The sequence below is a fragment of the Medicago sativa genome, chromosome 2 (genome assembly GCF_051527215.1).
Source record: "Medicago sativa cultivar Bolivia chromosome 2, Bolivia_mono, whole genome shotgun sequence".
Lineage (NCBI taxonomy): Eukaryota > Viridiplantae > Streptophyta > Magnoliopsida > Fabales > Fabaceae > Medicago > Medicago sativa.
Window position 1 is genome coordinate 65,492,727 of NC_140750.1, and position 18,462 is coordinate 65,511,188.

Consider the following 18,462-nt stretch of genomic DNA (forward strand, 5'->3'; position numbering starts at 1 on the left):
ACTTGACAAAGGCACACTCAAAACCATTTCTCTCTCTTTCATTTATACATTTTTCTTAATCTGTGTGAAATGGTCAATTGATTAAGTTTAACTGGGACGGAGGGAGTATTTTTTTTTTGTCGGGGAACCAAAATCGAAATTTTTTTTTGTGCATTCAAACTAAAATACTCCATCCGTTTCAAAATGAGTGTCACTTTAGCCAAAAAAAGTTGTTTCAAAATGAATGTCACTTTACATTTCCAATACAACTTTAATTTTTTTTCTTCCAACTTTACCCTCAATAAATACTCGAACTTTTCTCTCACACAATTTTCAATGCAACTTTAAGTTTGTCTTTTTCTTATAAAGTAAGGGCAGTTTAGTAAAAGTGTTATGTCTAATGATTATTTCATTCAATTCCTTAATTTGTGTGTAATTGGCTAAAGCGGCACTCATTTTGAAACGGATAGAGTATAATATTGATGGTACTTATCCAATCAAACATGTTCAACTTATTTTTAAATGATGGCTTACCACATTTGGGTCTTTAAAACCAACAATGTCGTCTCATTTAGTTGTCTCTCTCTCTCTCTCTCTCTCTCTCACATAGTCACACTTGTTCATTCCATGACTGCCGTCACAATAACAATGTCTTCCTTCATCTTTATAATACTTTTTCACACTCTTTCAGCATCCATGGCCACCGCACAACTCCTCAACGCTGCCACTCAAGATGCTTCCAATGGAGGTTTGGTTTTAATTATTAACCTAATATTTGTTGTTGAGATTTTGTGTTTTTATTTATTTGCAGACGAATTGACAAGTACCATGATATTTTGTTTTAGATATTGCAGTGGCTTCTGTTACCGATGAAAATTTTCGTTCCCTTGTCCTTAACTCCGAGACTCTTGTGTTGGTGGAATTCTATGCTCCATGGTGTGGCCCCTGCAAAGATGTTGATTACAAAATGGTTGAGCTGGCAAATGATTATGCAGGTGAGGTCAAGTTTTTCAAACTCAATGTTGATGACAATCAACTTATTCCTTCTAGATATGGGATTAAAGGTATTCCAAATGTCCTTTTCTTCAAGAATGGTGAACAAAGAGATACACTTTTTGGTAACCTACCCAAGGCAACGTTTATCAAACGTATGGAACAAAACCTATGGCTATGAGATGGCACTACACCATTTATTGTCTCTGGCAACACTTTTTTAGGGGACGTGTAAAAATTGTCCCCTAAAAGTCTCTAAGGCAACAATTTGTGAGCGTTGCCAAAAATATTTTCGCAACCCCTGATAAACGTCCCCTAAAATACTTTTGGGGACGATTTTGGAGCGTTGCACTCTTATTTCTTTGGTGACAACCATTAATTGTCCCCTTAGATACTTTTGGGGACGATTTTGGAGCGTTGCACTATTTTTTCTTTGGTGACAAGCATTAATTGTCCCCTTAGATACTTTTGGGGACAATTATAGATTGGGCGAGTTTTAGCATGGGGCGATTGTCAAATTGCCCCATCTTAGATCAATTTTGTTTTATTTACTTTTACTTGTACACATTGTATTTTATATTCTAATTTATAGCCCTATTCAATTATAATTTGACACAAATTAATTTACTTGAATACGTTATTTTTTAATCTCCTGTTTAAAAATCTAATACATCCAGCCCATTCTCAATAATTTTTTTAATTTGAAAACATGGACATGACGTAAATATAAAGAAATAAATTTAGTTTGTATTTAACTTTGTAATATTAATCCCTTCAACAAAACTTTGTAATATTAATTAGGGTTTAAAAATAAATTTGTCCATATAAATATAACGAATTTTGTTTTTAGTTCTTATAAAAAAATGACATGTTTTTGTCCCTCTAAAAAAATTCAGCATGCAGTTTTAATTTTAATTTAATGATTAATAAAAAATTTGATCTCTATAAATATGGCTAATTTTGTTTTTAATTCTTCTAAAAAAGTGACATGTTTTTGTCCCTTCAAAATATTTTATTCTCCATCAAATTAAAATTAAAACTGATATATTATAATTAAATAGGGCTAAAAATTGGAATATAAAAATGAAGGGACTAATAACAAATAAAACAAAACTGATCTAAGATGGGGCAATTTGACATAGCCCCATGCTAAAACTCGCCTTATAGATTGTTGCATAAATATTTGACCAACATCAAATTTTTGGTGGCAATCTTCCCTCCAAGTTTTTTTTTTTTTTTTGAAGTATCCCTCCAAGCTAGTTTACCAAAAAACAAATTTTTCCTCCAATTTGGCCTGGTCAACACACCTTTGACCGCATTTCTAATTTTTTTTTTCAAAACAAATGATAATTGACATAACGGGAGTTAAACACATAGCCAGTTGGACAAACAAGGACTCCTCTAACCAACACACCACATACATTTTTGTGGTAAAGTTTACTTTTTCTCTATTATATTTCAATATTCCACCATGAAAACACAACCATTGCTCACATGATTCAAGTGGTTAATTTAACTCTTATATAAAAAAAGTTAATTTAACTCTTATAAATTATAACATATTGTTAATGTTTCTAATTTATTATATTTATAATTAAAATATATATATATATATATATATATTTAATATTGTTGTTTCTCTTTAAACATATTTATTAAAACTATAATAAACTTCTAATATTTATTTAAATACGGAATGAATTTTTTAGAAGGAAAATACGGAATGAATTTGTGTTAGGTATGAAATGCACAAAAAATGGTAAATTTTGATGAGTTTTGACAATTGTTAAGTTTTATTAGTTTTTATTTTTATTTTTTGTGATTGAGTGATTCATGTTAATCTAATCCAACCCAATTTAATACAGGTACACATTTTTTATAGAGATTGTAACACCCACATCGTGGTTTTCGATATCCCGCCAGTTGGATACGAAAGGTTCCCGCCAGTTGGAACGGGCACTATCCGTAAGGATGACCCCACGATAATAGGAGGAACCGAATCACATCGGAATGAGAGGGATCCGGAGGCCGTGTAGGTATGGGACTTCATGGTTGAAGGAAGGCTTATAAGAATTGTTAGGTACTACCCATATCAACAAGATGCATCTTCTTTTCGGTAGCTCATTCCATAAGAACTCCACAGTTAAGCGTTCTTGGCTTGGAGTAGTACTAGGATGGGTGACCTACCAGGAAGTTTCTCGGTAAGCATGTGAGTGAGGACAAAGCGTGCTGAAAAGACTCGTGTTGGTTTGTGGGGTTAGTCGGCAATCCTGAAAGCAGTTTGGGATGTTTCAAAATGGTATCAGAGCAGACCTCTCCCAGTACGGTGTGGTTCGGGGACGAACCAGGCGGAAGCTGGTGGGCATGTAACACCCACATCGTGGCTTTCGATATCCCGCCAGTTGGATACGAAAGGTTCCCGCCAGTTGGAACGGACACTATCCGTAAGGATGACCCCACGATAATAGGAGGAACCAAATCACATCGGAATGAGAGGGATCCGGAGGCCGTGTAGGTATGGGACTACATGGTTGAAGGAAGGCTTATAAGAATTGTTAGGTACTACCCATATCAACCAGATGCATCTTCTTTTCGGTAGCCCATTCCATAAGAACTCCACAGTTAAGCGTGCTTGGCTTGGAGTAGTACTATGATGGGTGACCTACCGGGAAGTTTCTCGGTAAGCGTGTGAGTGAGGACAAAGCATGCTGAAAAGACTCGTGTTGGTTTGTGGGGTTAGTCGGCAATCCTGAAAGCAGTTTGGGATGTTACAGAGATCGAGTTATAAATCTGGGATGTTACAGAGATCGAGTTATAAATCCGATTTTTTTTTTATGGAAACATGTTTTTTGTTCAATTTACAAATTTATCCTTTAGTAATTAATAACATAACTTAATAGATAGAGTTGGGTTTTTAGTAAAAAACAAGTGGAAGTAGGGTTGTTAACTTGCTCCTTCATGTTTTTGGTGGGAGTAAGTTAGCAACCCCCTATATATATATATATATATATATATATATATATATATATATATATATATATATATATATATATATATATTCTATACATATTTAAAGAAAATAATTCCTCTCAGCTCTTTTGGATTGGCTTTCTCTCTTTCCAAAAATGCCCTTTATTTTCAAAACAAATAACATATGTAACAAATAAATAAGAATAAATTTTCCTTAAAACAAATAAGCATAATTTTAAATATTAAAAATTATAACAGACACGATATGAGTGTGTGTGTGTGTGTGTGTGTGTGTGTGTGTATATATATATTTCTGATTTTTATTTCTTTATCTATTAAATGTCACAAATATCTATAATTTTTTTTAAGGAACAAATATATATTCTTATAATTTTATTTTTGTGGTGTATTGGGTTCAAACCCCGGACTTTGCATATATATGCAAATGTATAAACTTATAATTTTAACCTATATATAAAAAACTTATATAAAATATTGTTTGTAATTTACACACAAAATTTCTATAAAATATCATTGATATAATATAGATTCTCTTTATATATAATATTGTTCCTATTATAGCGAGATATTACTATTTTAATGGGATTAAATTTAAAAAAAAAATCAAAATAATAATAATGTTCATATTTTAGTGAGATATTCCTATTTTAATGGGCACTACTATTTTTCTTTTCAATTTTTTTCTATCTTTTTTTTTTACAAAATTTATGAAACTAAAATTTCTTTACAAAATACCCATTTTAGTTTGAGAGTATTTTTCAGTTTTAAAACTTTCCTTTTTTTAATTCTTTTGACTTAAGAGATATTTTATTAAGTGATAGTAAAATTATTTTTCCATATTTTGTGGTTTTATTCATTTGTCATGTTAAACAAATTGATCTTAAAAAAAAAAAAAAACAAAATGATTTCATATCACGTTATATTTTTTCTTTTCTTTCCTAATGACAAAAACTTAGAACACGCACGCACGCGTTTGCTTCTTCTTCCTACGTAAAAACAACCACCGGCCACCATCTTCCCGGCGTCACCCCAACCACCGTGTTCACAGATCGGAAAAAGTAACACCATTTTCTTTATCCCCTCGATGAGAGCTTTTTAATGGTTCAATAAATTTCACGAAAGGAGAAATTTTTCCGTCAACCCTTTTTCTTCCTCCGGCATGGTAAGCTTATTTTTTCCGGTAGCTATGAGTTGTTTCTTCTTTGTCATTCATGTTCCTTCTTTATTGCACTGAGATTTTCCTTTCCTACTATTGTTTTCCCTTTTGTAAAACTTTCATCAACAACCTCTGCGCCAGAACAGTGGCATCGTCGTCATGTGCTCTCCTCTCTTCTTCAGGGTAAATATCTATTCTTTTAGCATCATCCTTTCTTACTATTGTTAGTTAATTTCATAATCCTTTCATTTTGTACACTTACATTAAAAAGCCCCAATTTTTATTGAACTCTAATTTTCTCTTATTTTTCAAATTCGAATTCAGCATTAATTAATGTTAATTTTTATCATAGAAATTGTTTCAATGTTTATTCTTCTGGTTTTGAGTTGAAGTCTTTGCCTTGTATTTTAGAGAGGACTCTAATTTATTCTTTAATATTCAAATAATCACTTGTTATTGACATAAATTGAGTTGTATTGAACTCGCATCTAAGCTTTCCTTGTATCATGTTACATGTTGCTGTTGTTGCAAATTGTGTTGTGTCCGGATGTCTTTCTGTAACTTTAATTTGGATTACTAATTGAGTAATGGAGTAATTGAAGGGACCGTGATCGAGAGAATCAAGAGCCAAAGCTTGGCTGATTGATTTTGATGATTTCAACAATTGAATTGAGTAATGAAGCAATTGAAGACACTGAGATTGAGTTTATTGATAGTATTCTTTTCACTTCTCATGAATATAATTACTCTCACAGGTACCATTTTATTTTGGTTGGTTCCGTTTGTTCCCTTGAAAAATTGTGTTGGTGTTGATGGATTTATGTGGTCTTGGTTTTTTCACTACATATATACTTTCCTTCTTGTATGTCTCAATTGTCAAATTTGAATTTAGAGAGTTTCGTATTGCTTGTAATTGTTGTTGAATTGGGTTTGATGATAGCCTTTTGCTTAGGCATGTTGTCTTGGCATTGTTTGTAGGTACTAAAAGATTGTAGAATATTAGCAAACTTATTAGAAAATTTATTTAGTGTAGAGTTGATTCATTTGAGAGATTGTGGAATTATTCTAGTGTTGTTGTAATGACTATTTTATGACTTTGATGTTGTAGGAAATTACTCTTGTTAAAGTGGTTTTCTTGTTTACGGTAATACTTTGGGTGCGTTTTAATAATTGTCTTGATTTTTATTTGTGTTATGTGTAACTCTTGATGGTTTTCTAATTGTCCATTGAATTGATACTATCTTTGGTTGATGCAATTTTGTTTCTCTTTTTTGCTTCAAGGTATCAATGAAGATGATGAAAAGACGGCGTAGATGATAAATTTCAAGAGGACAACATAGATGATGTTTAATTTTAAAACATGTATTTTGGTAGGCTTGTACTTGGTATCAAATTGTGTTAGACATTTTCTTTATTATTAGGTGTTAACTCATGTACCAAGAATGAATATTTTAGCTCAAGTTTATTATAACATAACTTTTGTGGATGTGTTTAAATTCAATTTTGTATAAGCTATAATTGATTATATTTACACAATTATTGTATAATCTTTTTCGAGTACTTCCGAAAATGTCTCTTATTAGCCATTCATATTTTTTTTTTTTTACTATTTCACTCTAAGGCAACAATTAATAATCGTAGCCGCCTATGGCAACAGTTAAACATTGTTGCCTCAAATGACATAAAAAAGCGTCCCCTCTTCCAAAGGTTTAGGCGACGCTTTGATAAACTGTGCCCAAAGAGCATGAAAAAGCGTCCCCTTAGACAATAGGCGACGCTCGAACAGGAGACGCCTGAAAAACGTCCCCTATTCTTTTAGGCAACGATTTTCATAGTTTTGGCTACGATTTTTAACTGTTGCTGAAGAGGATAAATGGTGTAGTGTGGGCAAAAAAAAAATCTGGATGTTTTGCTTTCTTGAATAATCATTTGTGGTTTTTCAATCAAAAAATTATAATCATTTATGGGATGATTCCCATATTGTGGTTTTTAGATAATTATAGTCACCTACTAAGCATGAGTACTCGGAAAAAAGAATGAAATTTGTGACTTTATGATATATAAATGGTATTTGTGTATTTGAGTTTAGTTGTTGTTGTAAGCAAACTACATTTTCTTAAAATTAGTTACAAGTTAATGGGTTCTCTAAGTAGTCGATTTTAAACACTTCATTTTTTGTCGACAACTATGATATCTATCAACAAAAGGTAAGTAGAGTTATCTATCCTAAGTTGAAAAAAAAAAAAGAAGATAACTTTACCCACTTATTTTACTAGTAAATAAGAATTTTCCCTTTACTGGTAGAGTTATCTATTCTAAGTCTTAAAAATAACTAAACTTTGGTACTATAGGTTCGGGTACATGATTCTTGAAGTATTTGATGCATTGAAGGTATAAATAATATTGATACAATGTTTGAGTTTGTGGTACGTTCTATAATATTTTATCTTGTTTGGTTAAAAATTACAAACTACTACATACATGTTGACATAAAAAAGTAATTCTTGTAAAAAATACATAAAAAAGAAATATAGTAGAAACGCTTTAAATTAATACTCGGTAAATTAATAAACTCTCTAAAATAATAAATTTGTCCGGTCCCGACTTGGGCTAATGTAAAAAATTGAAAAACTCGATAAAATAATAAGATAATAATTTTTCGGGAGATCCCTTTATAATTTTCGGTCCCAAGAAAATCATAAATTAATAATTCATAGAAACTGAAAAAAAATATATTACACTCTATTGAAATATGATTCAATAGTTGTCTGTTTTCCTTTAAAGTTCAAGTCTGTTTGGAGCTCATCTCTAACTTTTCTTATTGCATCCAATAGCTCGGGTGTTATATTTTTGTATTGTATCATAAAGTTGTGAAGAGTGTTCGACGCCATAGACTAATTTACCTTTTTGTTTGGTATGTACAGTATAATTACTTAAAAACTCTTTAAATTAATAATTATTAATTTATCGATAAATTAATAACTCTCTAAATTAATAAATTTCTCCGGTCCTGACATTATTAATTTATAGAGTTTTAACTGTACGCCCAACAGCTTACGATAACAAGATAAGAGTAGTCCCACTTTTTTTTAAAAAAAATAAGGGGAATTAGTCACTTTAGTCCCTGAATGGGAGAGGATTCGTCACTTTAGTCCCTGAATGAAGAGAAATTGCAAAACAGTCCCTGCATGGTCAATTTCAGGGACTAAAGTGACTAACGGAGTCTACATTCAGGGACTAAATTGACTAACGAAGTTTGCATTCAGAGACTAAATTGACTAACAAAGTCTACATTCAAGGACTATTTTGCAATTTATCTGCATTCAGGGACTAAAGTGACGAATCCCTTCCGATTCAGGGACTAAAGTGACTAATTCCCCAAAAAATAACGATGAAAAATAGTTGACACTAAAAGTTAAAACTTAAAAGCATATAGTATAGCATCGTCCCAGTTCCCTAAAAACAATGTCGTCCCTTAGTTTAAGCTTATATACAACAGTATTTTTTTCTACCAAATTATACTATATAATTAGCCCCACATTAAAATAAGAGAATACTAAGGGTATATGTCAAAAAAGTATATATAATAATTATCTTTTAAAAGTTGGTTATTTAAATTTTTAAAAATATATAAATTGTTATTTTCAATTGAAACTTTTCATTTTTAAGTTTCATCAAAAATACGATGATGATTAACAATATAAAAAGGCAGCGTGAATCACAGTTCATTGTACATGAATCCAAACAAGTGTTATATTAAAATCAGTATTCCTTCCGGTTCCATATATAGAAAAAAAAATGATTTTTTCAAATTCATTAAATAATTGATGTATTTGATTTATATTGTCTACCAGATACATTAATCATAAAATGAACCTAAAAGAAGAATATTTTCTTATATTCCTTAAAACAATAAGATGATGATTAACAATATAAAAAGGCACCGTGAATTACAGTTCATTGTAGATGAATCCAAACAAGTGTTATATTAAAATCAATACTCCTTCCGGTTCCATATATAGAAAAAAAATGATTTTTTCAAATTCATTAAATAATTGATGTATTTGATTTATATTGTCTACCAGATACATTAATCATAAAATGAACCTAAAAGAAGAATATTTTCTTATATATGAGATCGGAGGAAGTAGTGTTTTATGGTACCAAAACCATACTCGAGAGACACACAAAAGGTGATGCACATGCACTTAGAAATGAGTTGTGATCACTACACCATTTATCCTCTTCAGCAACAGTTAAAAATCGTAGCCAAAACTATGAAAATCGTTGCCTAAAAGAATAGGGGACGTTTTTCAGGCGTCTCCTGTTCGAGCGTCGCCTATTGTCTAAGGGGACGCTTTTTCATGCTCTTTGGGCACAGTTTATCAAAGCGTCGCCTAAACCTTTGGAAGAGGGGACGCTTTTTTATGTCATTTGAGGCAACAATGTTTAACTGTTGCCATAGGCGGCTACGATTATTAATTGTTGCCTTAGAGTGAAATAGTAAAAAAAAAAAAATATGAATGGCTAATAAGAGACATTTTCGGAAGTACTCGAAAAAGATTATACAATAATTGTGTAAATATAATCAATTATAGCTTATACAAAATTGAATTTAAACACATCCACAAAAGTTATGTTATAATAAACTTGAGCTAAAATATTCATTCTTGGTACATGAGTTAACACCTAATAATAAAGAAAATGTCTAACACAATTTGATACCAAGTACAAGCCTACCAAAATACATGTTTTAAAATTAAACATCATCTATGTTGTCCTCTTGAAATTTATCATCTACGCCGTCTTTTCATCATCTTCATTGATACCTTGAAGCAAAAAAGAGAAACAAAATTGCATCAACCAAAGATAGTATCAATTCAATGGACAATTAGAAAACCATCAAGAGTTACACATAACACAAATAAAAATCAAGACAATTATTAAAACGCACCCAAAGTATTACCGTAAACAAGAAAACCACTTTAACAAGAGTAATTTCCTACAACATCAAAGTCATAAAATAGTCATTACAACAACACTAGAATAATTCCACAATCTCTCAAATGAATCAACTCTACACTAAATAAATTTTCTAATAAGTTTGCTAATATTCTACAATCTTTTAGTACCTACAAACAATGCCAAGACAACATGCCTAAGCAAAAGGCTATCATCAAACCCAATTCAACAACAATTACAAGCAATACGAAACTCTCTAAATTCAAATTTGACAATTGAGACATACAAGAAGGAAAGTATATATGTAGTGAAAAAACCAAGACCACATAAATCCATCAACACCAACACAATTTTTCAAGGGAACAAACGGAACCAACCAAAATAAAATGGTACCTGTGAGAGTAATTATATTCATGAGAAGTGAAAAGAATACTATCAATAAACTCAATCTCAGTGTCTTCAATTGCTTCATTACTCAATTCAATTGTTGAAATCATCAAAATCAATCAGCCAAGCTTTGGCTCTTGATTCTCTCGATCACGGTCCCTTCAATTACTCCATTACTCAATTAGTAATCCAAATTAAAGTTACAGAAAGACATCCGGACACAACACAATTTGCAACAACAGCAACATGTAACATGATACAAGGAAAGCTTAGATGCGAGTTCAATACAACTCAATTTATGTCAATAACAAGTGATTATTTGAATATTAAAGAATAAATTAGAGTCCTCTCTAAAATACAAGGCAAAGACTTCAACTCAAAACCAGAAGAATAAACATTGAAACAATTTCTATGATAAAAATTAACATTAATTAATGCTGAATTCGAATTTGAAAAATAAGAGAAAATTAGAGTTCAATAAAAATTGGGGCTTTTTAATGTAAGTGTACAAAATGAAAGGATTATGAAATTAACTAACAATAGTAAGAAAGGATGATGCTAAAAGAATAGATATTTACCCTGAAGAAGAGAGGAGAGCACATGACGACGATGCCACTGTTCTGGCGCAGAGGTTGTTGATGAAAGTTTTACAAAAGGGAAAACAATAGTAGGAAAGGAAAATCTCAGTGCAATAAAGAAGGAACATGAATGACAAAGAAGAAACAACTCATAGCTACCGGAAAAAATAAGCTTACCATGCCGGAGGAAGAAAAAGGGTTGACGGAAAAATTTCTCCTTTCGTGAAATTTATTGAACCATTAAAAAGCTCTCATCGAGGGGATAAAGAAAATGGTGTTACTTTTTCCGATCTGTGAACACGGTGGTTGGGGTGACGCCGGGAAGATGGTGGCCGGTGGTTGTTTTTACGTAGGAAGAAGAAGCAAACGCGTGCGTGCGTGTTCTAAGTTTTTGTCATTAGGAAAGAAAAGAAAAAATATAACGTGATATGAAATCATTTTGTTTTTTTTTTTTTTTAAGATCAATTTGTTTAACATGACAAAAGAATAAAACCACAAAATATGGAAAAATAATTTTACTATCACTTAATAAAATATCTCTTAAGTCAAAAGAATTAAAAAAAGGAAAGTTTTAAAACTGAAAAATACTCTCAAACTAAAATGGGTATTTTGTAAAGAAATTTTAGTTTCATAAATTTTGTAAAAAAAAAAGATAGAAAAAAATTGAAAAGAAAAATAGTAGTGCCCATTAAAATAGGAATATCTCACTAAAATATGAACATTATTATTATTTTGATTTTTTTTTTAAATTTAATCCCATTAAAATAGTAATATCTCGCTATAATAGGAACAATATTATATATAAAGAGAATCTATATTATATCAATGATATTTTATAGAAATTTTGTGTGTAAATTACAAACAATATTTTATATAAGTTTTTTATATATAGGTTAAAATTATAAGTTTATACATTTGCATATATATGCAAAGTCCGGGGTTTGAACCCAATACACCACAAAAATAAAATTATAAGAATATATATTTGTTCCTTAAAAAAAATTATAGATATTTGTGACATTTAATAGATAAAGAAATAAAAATCAGAAATATATATATATACACACACACACACACACACACACACACACACACACACACACACACACACACACACTCATATCGTGTCTGTTATAATTTTTAATATTTAAAATTATGCTTATTTGTTTTAAGGAAAATTTATTCTTATTTATTTGTTACATATGTTATTTGTTTTGAAAATAAAGGGCATTTTTGGAAAGAGAGAAAGCCAATCCAAAAGAGCTGAGAGGAATTATTTTCTTTAAATATGTATAGAATATATATATATATATATATATATATATATATATATATATATATATATATATATATATATATATATATAGGGGGTTGCTAACTTACTCCCACCAAAAACATGAAGGAGCAAGTTAACAACCCTACTTCCACTTGTTTTTTACTAAAAACCCAACTCTATCTATTAAGTTATGTTATTAATTACTAAAGGATAAATTTGTAAATTGAACAAAAAACATGTTTCCATAAAAAAAAAATCGGATTTATAACTCGATCTCTGTAACATCCCAGATTTATAACTCGATCTCTGTAACATCCCAAACTGCTTTCAGGATTGCCGACTAACCCCACAAACCAACACGAGTCTTTTCAGCATGCTTTGTCCTCACTCACACGCTTACCGAGAAACTTCCCGGTAGGTCACCCATCATAGTACTACTCCAAGCCAAGCACGCTTAACTGTGGAGTTCTTATGGAATGGGCTACCGAAAAGAAGATGCATCTGGTTGATATGGGTAGTACCTAACAATTCTTATAAGCCTTCCTTCAACCATGTAGTCCCATACCTACACGGCCTCCGGATCCCTCTCATTCCGATGTGATTCGGTTCCTCCTATTATCGTGGGGTCATCCTTACGGATAGTGTCCGTTCCAACTGGCGGGAACCTTTCGTATCCAACTGGCGGGATATCGAAAGCCACGATGTGGGTGTTACATGCCCACCAGCTTCCGCCTGGTTCGTCCCCGAACCACACCGTACTGGGAGAGGTCTGCTCTGATACCATTTTGAAACATCCCAAACTGCTTTCAGGATTGCCGACTAACCCCACAAACCAACACGAGTCTTTTCAGCACGCTTTGTCCTCACTCACATGCTTACCGAGAAACTTCCCGGTAGGTCACCCATCCTAGTACTACTCCAAGCCAAGAACGCTTAACTGTGGAGTTCTTATGGAATGAGCTACCGAAAAGAAGATGCATCTTGTTGATATGGGTAGTACCTAACAATTCTTATAAGCCTTCCTTCAACCATGAAGTCCCATACCTACACGGCCTCCGGATCCCTCTCATTCCGATGTGATTCGGTTCCTCCTATTATCGTGGGGTCATCCTTACGGATAGTGCCCGTTCCAACTGGCGGGAACCTTTCGTATCCAACTGGCGGGATATCGAAAACCACGATGTGGGTGTTACAATCTCTATAAAAAATGTGTACCTGTATTAAATTGGGTTGGATTAGATTAACATGAATCACTCAATCACAAAAAATAAAAATAAAAACTAATAAAACTTAACAATTGTCAAAACTCATCAAAATTTACCATTTTTTGTGCATTTCATACCTAACACAAATTCATTCCGTATTTTCCTTCTAAAAAATTCATTCCGTATTTAAATAAATATTAGAAGTTTATTATAGTTTTAATAAATATGTTTAAAGAGAAACAACAATATTAAATATATATATATATATATATATATATATATATATATTTTAATTATAAATATAATAAATTAGAAACATTAACAATATGTTATAATTTATAAGAGTTAAATTAACTTTTTTTATATAAGAGTTAAATTAACCACTTGAATCATGTGAGCAATGGTTGTGTTTTCATGGTGGAATATTGAAATATAATAGAGAAAAAGTAAACTTTACCACAAAAATGTATGTGGTGTGTTGGTTAGAGGAGTCCTTGTTTGTCCAACTGGCTATGTGTTTAACTCCCGTTATGTCAATTATCATTTTTTTTGAAAAAAAAAATTAGAAATGCGGTCAAAGGTGTGTTGACCAGGCCAAATTGGAGGAAAAATTTGTTTTTTGGTAAACTAACTTGGAGGGATACTTCAAAAAAAAAAAAAAAACTTGGAGGGAAGATTGCCACCAAAAATTTGATGTTGGTCAAATATTTATGCAACAATCTATAAGGCGAGTTTTAGCATGGGGCTATGTCAAATTGCCCCATCTTAGATCAGTTTTGTTTTATTTGTTATTAGTCCCTTCATTTTTATATTCCAATTTTTAGCCCTATTTAATTATAATATATCAGTTTTAATTTTAATTTGATGGAGAATAAAATATTTTGAAGGGACAAAAACATGTCACTTTTTTAGAAGAATTAAAAACAAAATTAGCCATATTTATAGAGATCAAATTTTTTATTAATCATTAAATTAAAATTAAAACTGCATGCTGAATTTTTTTAGAGGGACAAAAACATGTCATTTTTTTATAAGAACTAAAAACAAAATTCGTTATATTTATATGGACAAATTTATTTTTAAACCCTAATTAATATTACAAAGTTTTGTTGAAGGGATTAATATTACAAAGTTAAATACAAACTAAATTTATTTCTTTATATTTACGTCATGTCCATGTTTTCAAATTAAAAAAATTATTGAGAATGGGCTGGATGTATTAGATTTTTAAACAGGAGATTAAAAAATAACGTATTCAAGTAAATTAATTTGTGTCAAATTATAATTGAATAGGGCTATAAATTAGAATATAAAATACAATGTGTACAAGTAAAAGTAAATAAAACAAAATTGATCTAAGATGGGGCAATTTGACAATCGCCCCATGCTAAAACTCGCCCAATCTATAATTGTCCCCAAAAGTATCTAAGGGGACAATTAATGCTTGTCACCAAAGAAAAAATAGTGCAACGCTCCAAAATCGTCCCCAAAAGTATCTAAGGGGACAATTAATGGTTGTCACCAAAGAAATAAGAGTGCAACGCTCCAAAATCGTCCCCAAAAGTATTTTAGGGGACGTTTATCAGGGGTTGCGAAAATATTTTTGGCAACGCTCACAAATTGTTGCCTTAGAGACTTTTAGGGGACAATTTTTACACGTCCCCTAAAAAAGTGTTGCCAGAGACAATAAATGGTGTAGTGGATTCATGTATAACCATTTGTGACAACATTCTTTTTCTCTTTTTTTATCTGTGAAAAACAATAGAAACGGAAAGAGAGAAAAAAAGAAAAGAAAAGAGAGAATAAGAACATAATGTTATGGTTTTGTTTGGTTCGAGTTTGATTTGTGATTCAGGATTTTGGTGGTTTCATCGCTCTCCGATTGTCGTTCAATGGCTTCTATTGAGTGTTTTATGGTGGTTGATGTTCAGTTTCAGTTTAAGACATTTCTACTGTTCAGGCTATTTTTTGATTGGTTTCGTAACCATTTGGTTGGATTCAGATATGGGAAGAGTTACACATGTGTTGTTATAGGGTTTTTCTTGTACATGAAGGTGTGCTTTGGTGGAGGTGTTTGGGAATATTGGGCATGTGTGTCGTTTCGGACAAAGGACGTTTTGTGGCTGCAATTTTGAGGAGCAATTTTCTTATTGCACGGTGTCATAGGGGTTTTTGGTCAGTTTTTGCGGTTATCTGGGAGGTGTGTTTTTGGGTGAAGCTGCTTGGAAGAGCTAATGGTGTTGTGTGGGGTTTTATTACCGGCTATTTTTCAAAGGTTGTTGGTTGTTGTGTTGGTTTTTGTCATTGCTGTTTGGGGGTTGTGTGCAAGGAGCGGAATGTAGGCGGTGAAAGTTGTTTTTGTGGCAGCTTGTGACAGTGTTTGAGGGTTTTGGTACAACTTTTGTTTATGTTATTGTGTAGAGGTTTGACTTTGATTTTGGTGTTAACAATTAACATTGTTTTTGGTGTTTCCTTTTATTGATTTCGGAGATAGCCCTTTGTTAGGTGGTGTTTCTTGTTGGTTATTTGGATTTGTCTTTGATGCATGAGTGTATGGTTTTCCATTGAGTGCTCCCCATTTATCCTTTCTATGTTGCTACTTTACGACTCCTAGCCTAGCACTCCTTGTGCTGGTTAGGATTCACAGCGATTTTAATAAATTCCATTTTGACTTCTTTAAAAAAAAAGAACATAATGTAAGTATGAGAGAGAGAGAGAGAGAGAGAGAGAGAGAGAGAGAGAGTTGACACAAAACGATTGTATACATATCATTTCACCATAGAAATTGATTATTGTTTAAGGCAAAGCTTACGCACAACCCCACAAGGCCACAACTATGTTTTTTTTAATAAATAAAAGTAAAATGAAAATGATCAAAGTATTTCACTCATTTGCTTTAACCAAGTAATTGAACTCAAGTGATTAATGAATTTTATCAAAGAACAAATTGTATGGGAGAGTACGAATTTGATTCTTGAGTTGAACAATTATTAGTCAAATTTTACGGACCTCATAGTCAAAACCCAAATTATCAGTCAATTTTCTAAGAACAATTTTCTGAGCTAAAATGAGATAGACCTTCATCAGACTGGAGAAACTAAAAACAAATGCAAATCAAACAGTCATCCATTTAAAAATTAGAAAAATACTAATTCATCATAACATGTGTGTCTAAGACTCAACATGAGTTTGAAATTGACTGGAAATTGAAAATAAATACTAAAACCAATGGGTTGCCTCCTAAGAAGCACTTATTTAACGTCAAGCTATTGACGCATGATGCTTAAGGTTCTCCCTTGAGCCTCTTCTCCTCAGGCTCATCATCATCCATGCTCTTCAATTATGATATCTTCACATTCTTGACTCCAATTGTATCACCCCATATCTCTATGTAGTTACCCTTTGCAAATTCGATGAATTGCAAAAAGACCATACCACCCTCTCTTAAGGTGTGTTTGGTTGGGGAATGAAAGTGAAGGGAAAGATGGAGAAAGGAAAGATTGTATGAGGAAAGAAAAAGAGTAGAAAGTGGGGGGATTGTTTTAGTTGTTTGGTATAAGAGAAAATGAAGTAGAATGTTGAAGGAAAGAAAGATCTATGTTTAATAATTAACTAAAATACCCTTGAATAGATATTATATACACATATACACACGTCTCTACTTTCAATGGAAAAAGAATGTGCAGCTAGTTGTGAATGTTAAAGCAATTGTAAAGCAAACAAAAAAACAAGGCCACAAATTGAGAAGGAAAAAAAAAAAAGGACAAGTGAACAGTAATAATATAAACAACAATAACATGCAGGGTATTTTGGACTTTTCCAACAAATGTTGGTGTTTCTTCAACCTTTCCGTGCATTTTAGTGTGGAAAGTTTTTAAGGTGGGCCCCACTAAAATCTTTCTTTCCTTAACCTTTTTAGAGTGTTACAAACTAGAGAAGATGTTTCCTTCCCTCAACTTTCTCTCCTCCCTACTATCTTTCCAAGGAAACAAACATACCCTTAGACTTGGCACTCTTATAGAACAAATTTTGGACCTTCAACTTCACCTTGTCACCAACTAATTTTGGTCTTTCAACAAATGTACCCATGGCTCTAGCTAGGTATTCACCCAAAGACATGGTATCTCCGAGTTCTTCGTCATGTTCCTTCACTTTAGAAGATTCCACTCGAGGTTGCTTCTTGGTTCGTGCACCGCTTATAGGATTGAGTAGTAATTAGGTAGCATCAAACATTTCCCTCATCACTCTAACTTCAGATATATTATACGATGCATGTTCATTGTTGGATCTTAAGATAATCTCACCCAAGTCGAAATCTATTATCTCATTATATCTGGCAAGCAATGATCCACCAAGAAGGAGTGGGCACTCATCATCGTCTCTTATATCCATCACCACAAGGTCTATAGGAAAAGAACTTGCACACCTTAAAAAATGCATCTTCTACCACACTGTAAGGGTATGTTATCGAACTATCGACAAGTCCAACAACTATTTCCCATGGTTTTATCTTTAGACATGTTATCTTGTCAAAGGTGGAAATTGGCATCAGATCGATGCTTAAACCCAAGTCACAAAAAAACTTTAATAAACAACTCACCGATCGAACATGTATTATTGAAACAACCATAATCTGACATTTTTTTTGGAAGTTTCTTCTCAACAGAGGCGCCAAAATTCTTAGTGATTGATACCAATTCATCATCCTTGGGTTTGCCTTTAATAATAGGGTTTTGCTAGAAGACACCTTGTATGAAGATGTCTTCTAGCAAGTTATTCTATGAGCATTTACCAGCTCATTTTTATGAAGATGTCTTTTAACAAAGTTATAACTAAAAAGTGAAAATCACATCTTGAGGTGTGGATTGCTAAAAAAACACCTTCATGCGTGGCTTCTAACAAAACCCTTAATAATAAGAGATCTTCCAAGAATTT

The 18,462-nt window shown here is 32.1% G+C and overlaps 1 protein-coding gene and 2 long non-coding RNA genes across 6 annotated transcripts; 2 read left to right on the forward strand and 1 right to left on the reverse strand.

Annotated features, from left to right (window-relative positions):
* The first annotated feature begins 565 nt into the window (after positions 1-565).
* On the forward strand, positions 566-16,118 carry LOC146949762 (uncharacterized). 2 transcript variants are annotated; one of them, XM_085745744.1, is made up of 3 exons: positions 566-727; positions 825-974; positions 15,530-16,118. In XM_085745744.1, the coding sequence occupies exons 1-3, from the start codon at positions 607-609 to the stop codon at positions 15,559-15,561; spliced, it is 303 nt and encodes a 100-aa protein (XP_085601870.1). In that variant the 5' UTR covers positions 566-606; the 3' UTR covers positions 15,562-16,118. The 2 variants fall into 2 exon arrangements, with proteins under 2 accessions (XP_085601870.1, XP_085601869.1); XM_085745743.1 differs by lacking the exon at positions 15,530-16,118 and having other exon boundaries at positions 825-1,158.
* On the forward strand, positions 4,772-6,615 carry LOC146949763 (uncharacterized). 2 transcript variants are annotated; one of them, XR_015025437.1, is made up of 4 exons: positions 4,772-5,302; positions 5,722-5,874; positions 6,228-6,263; positions 6,401-6,615. It is a non-coding gene; the product is annotated as an uncharacterized LOC146949763 (long non-coding RNA). The 2 variants fall into 2 exon arrangements; XR_015025436.1 differs by lacking the exon at positions 6,228-6,263 and having other exon boundaries at positions 4,802-5,302.
* On the reverse strand, positions 9,734-11,506 carry LOC146949764 (uncharacterized). Of its 2 annotated transcripts, XR_015025439.1 has the most exons (4): positions 11,047-11,506; positions 10,475-10,627; positions 10,086-10,121; positions 9,734-9,948 (listed from the first exon to the last, which is right to left on the reverse strand). It is a non-coding gene; the product is annotated as an uncharacterized LOC146949764 (long non-coding RNA). The 2 variants fall into 2 exon arrangements; XR_015025438.1 differs by lacking the exon at positions 10,086-10,121 and having other exon boundaries at positions 11,047-11,491.
* Positions 16,119-18,462: the final 2,344 nt, after the last annotated feature.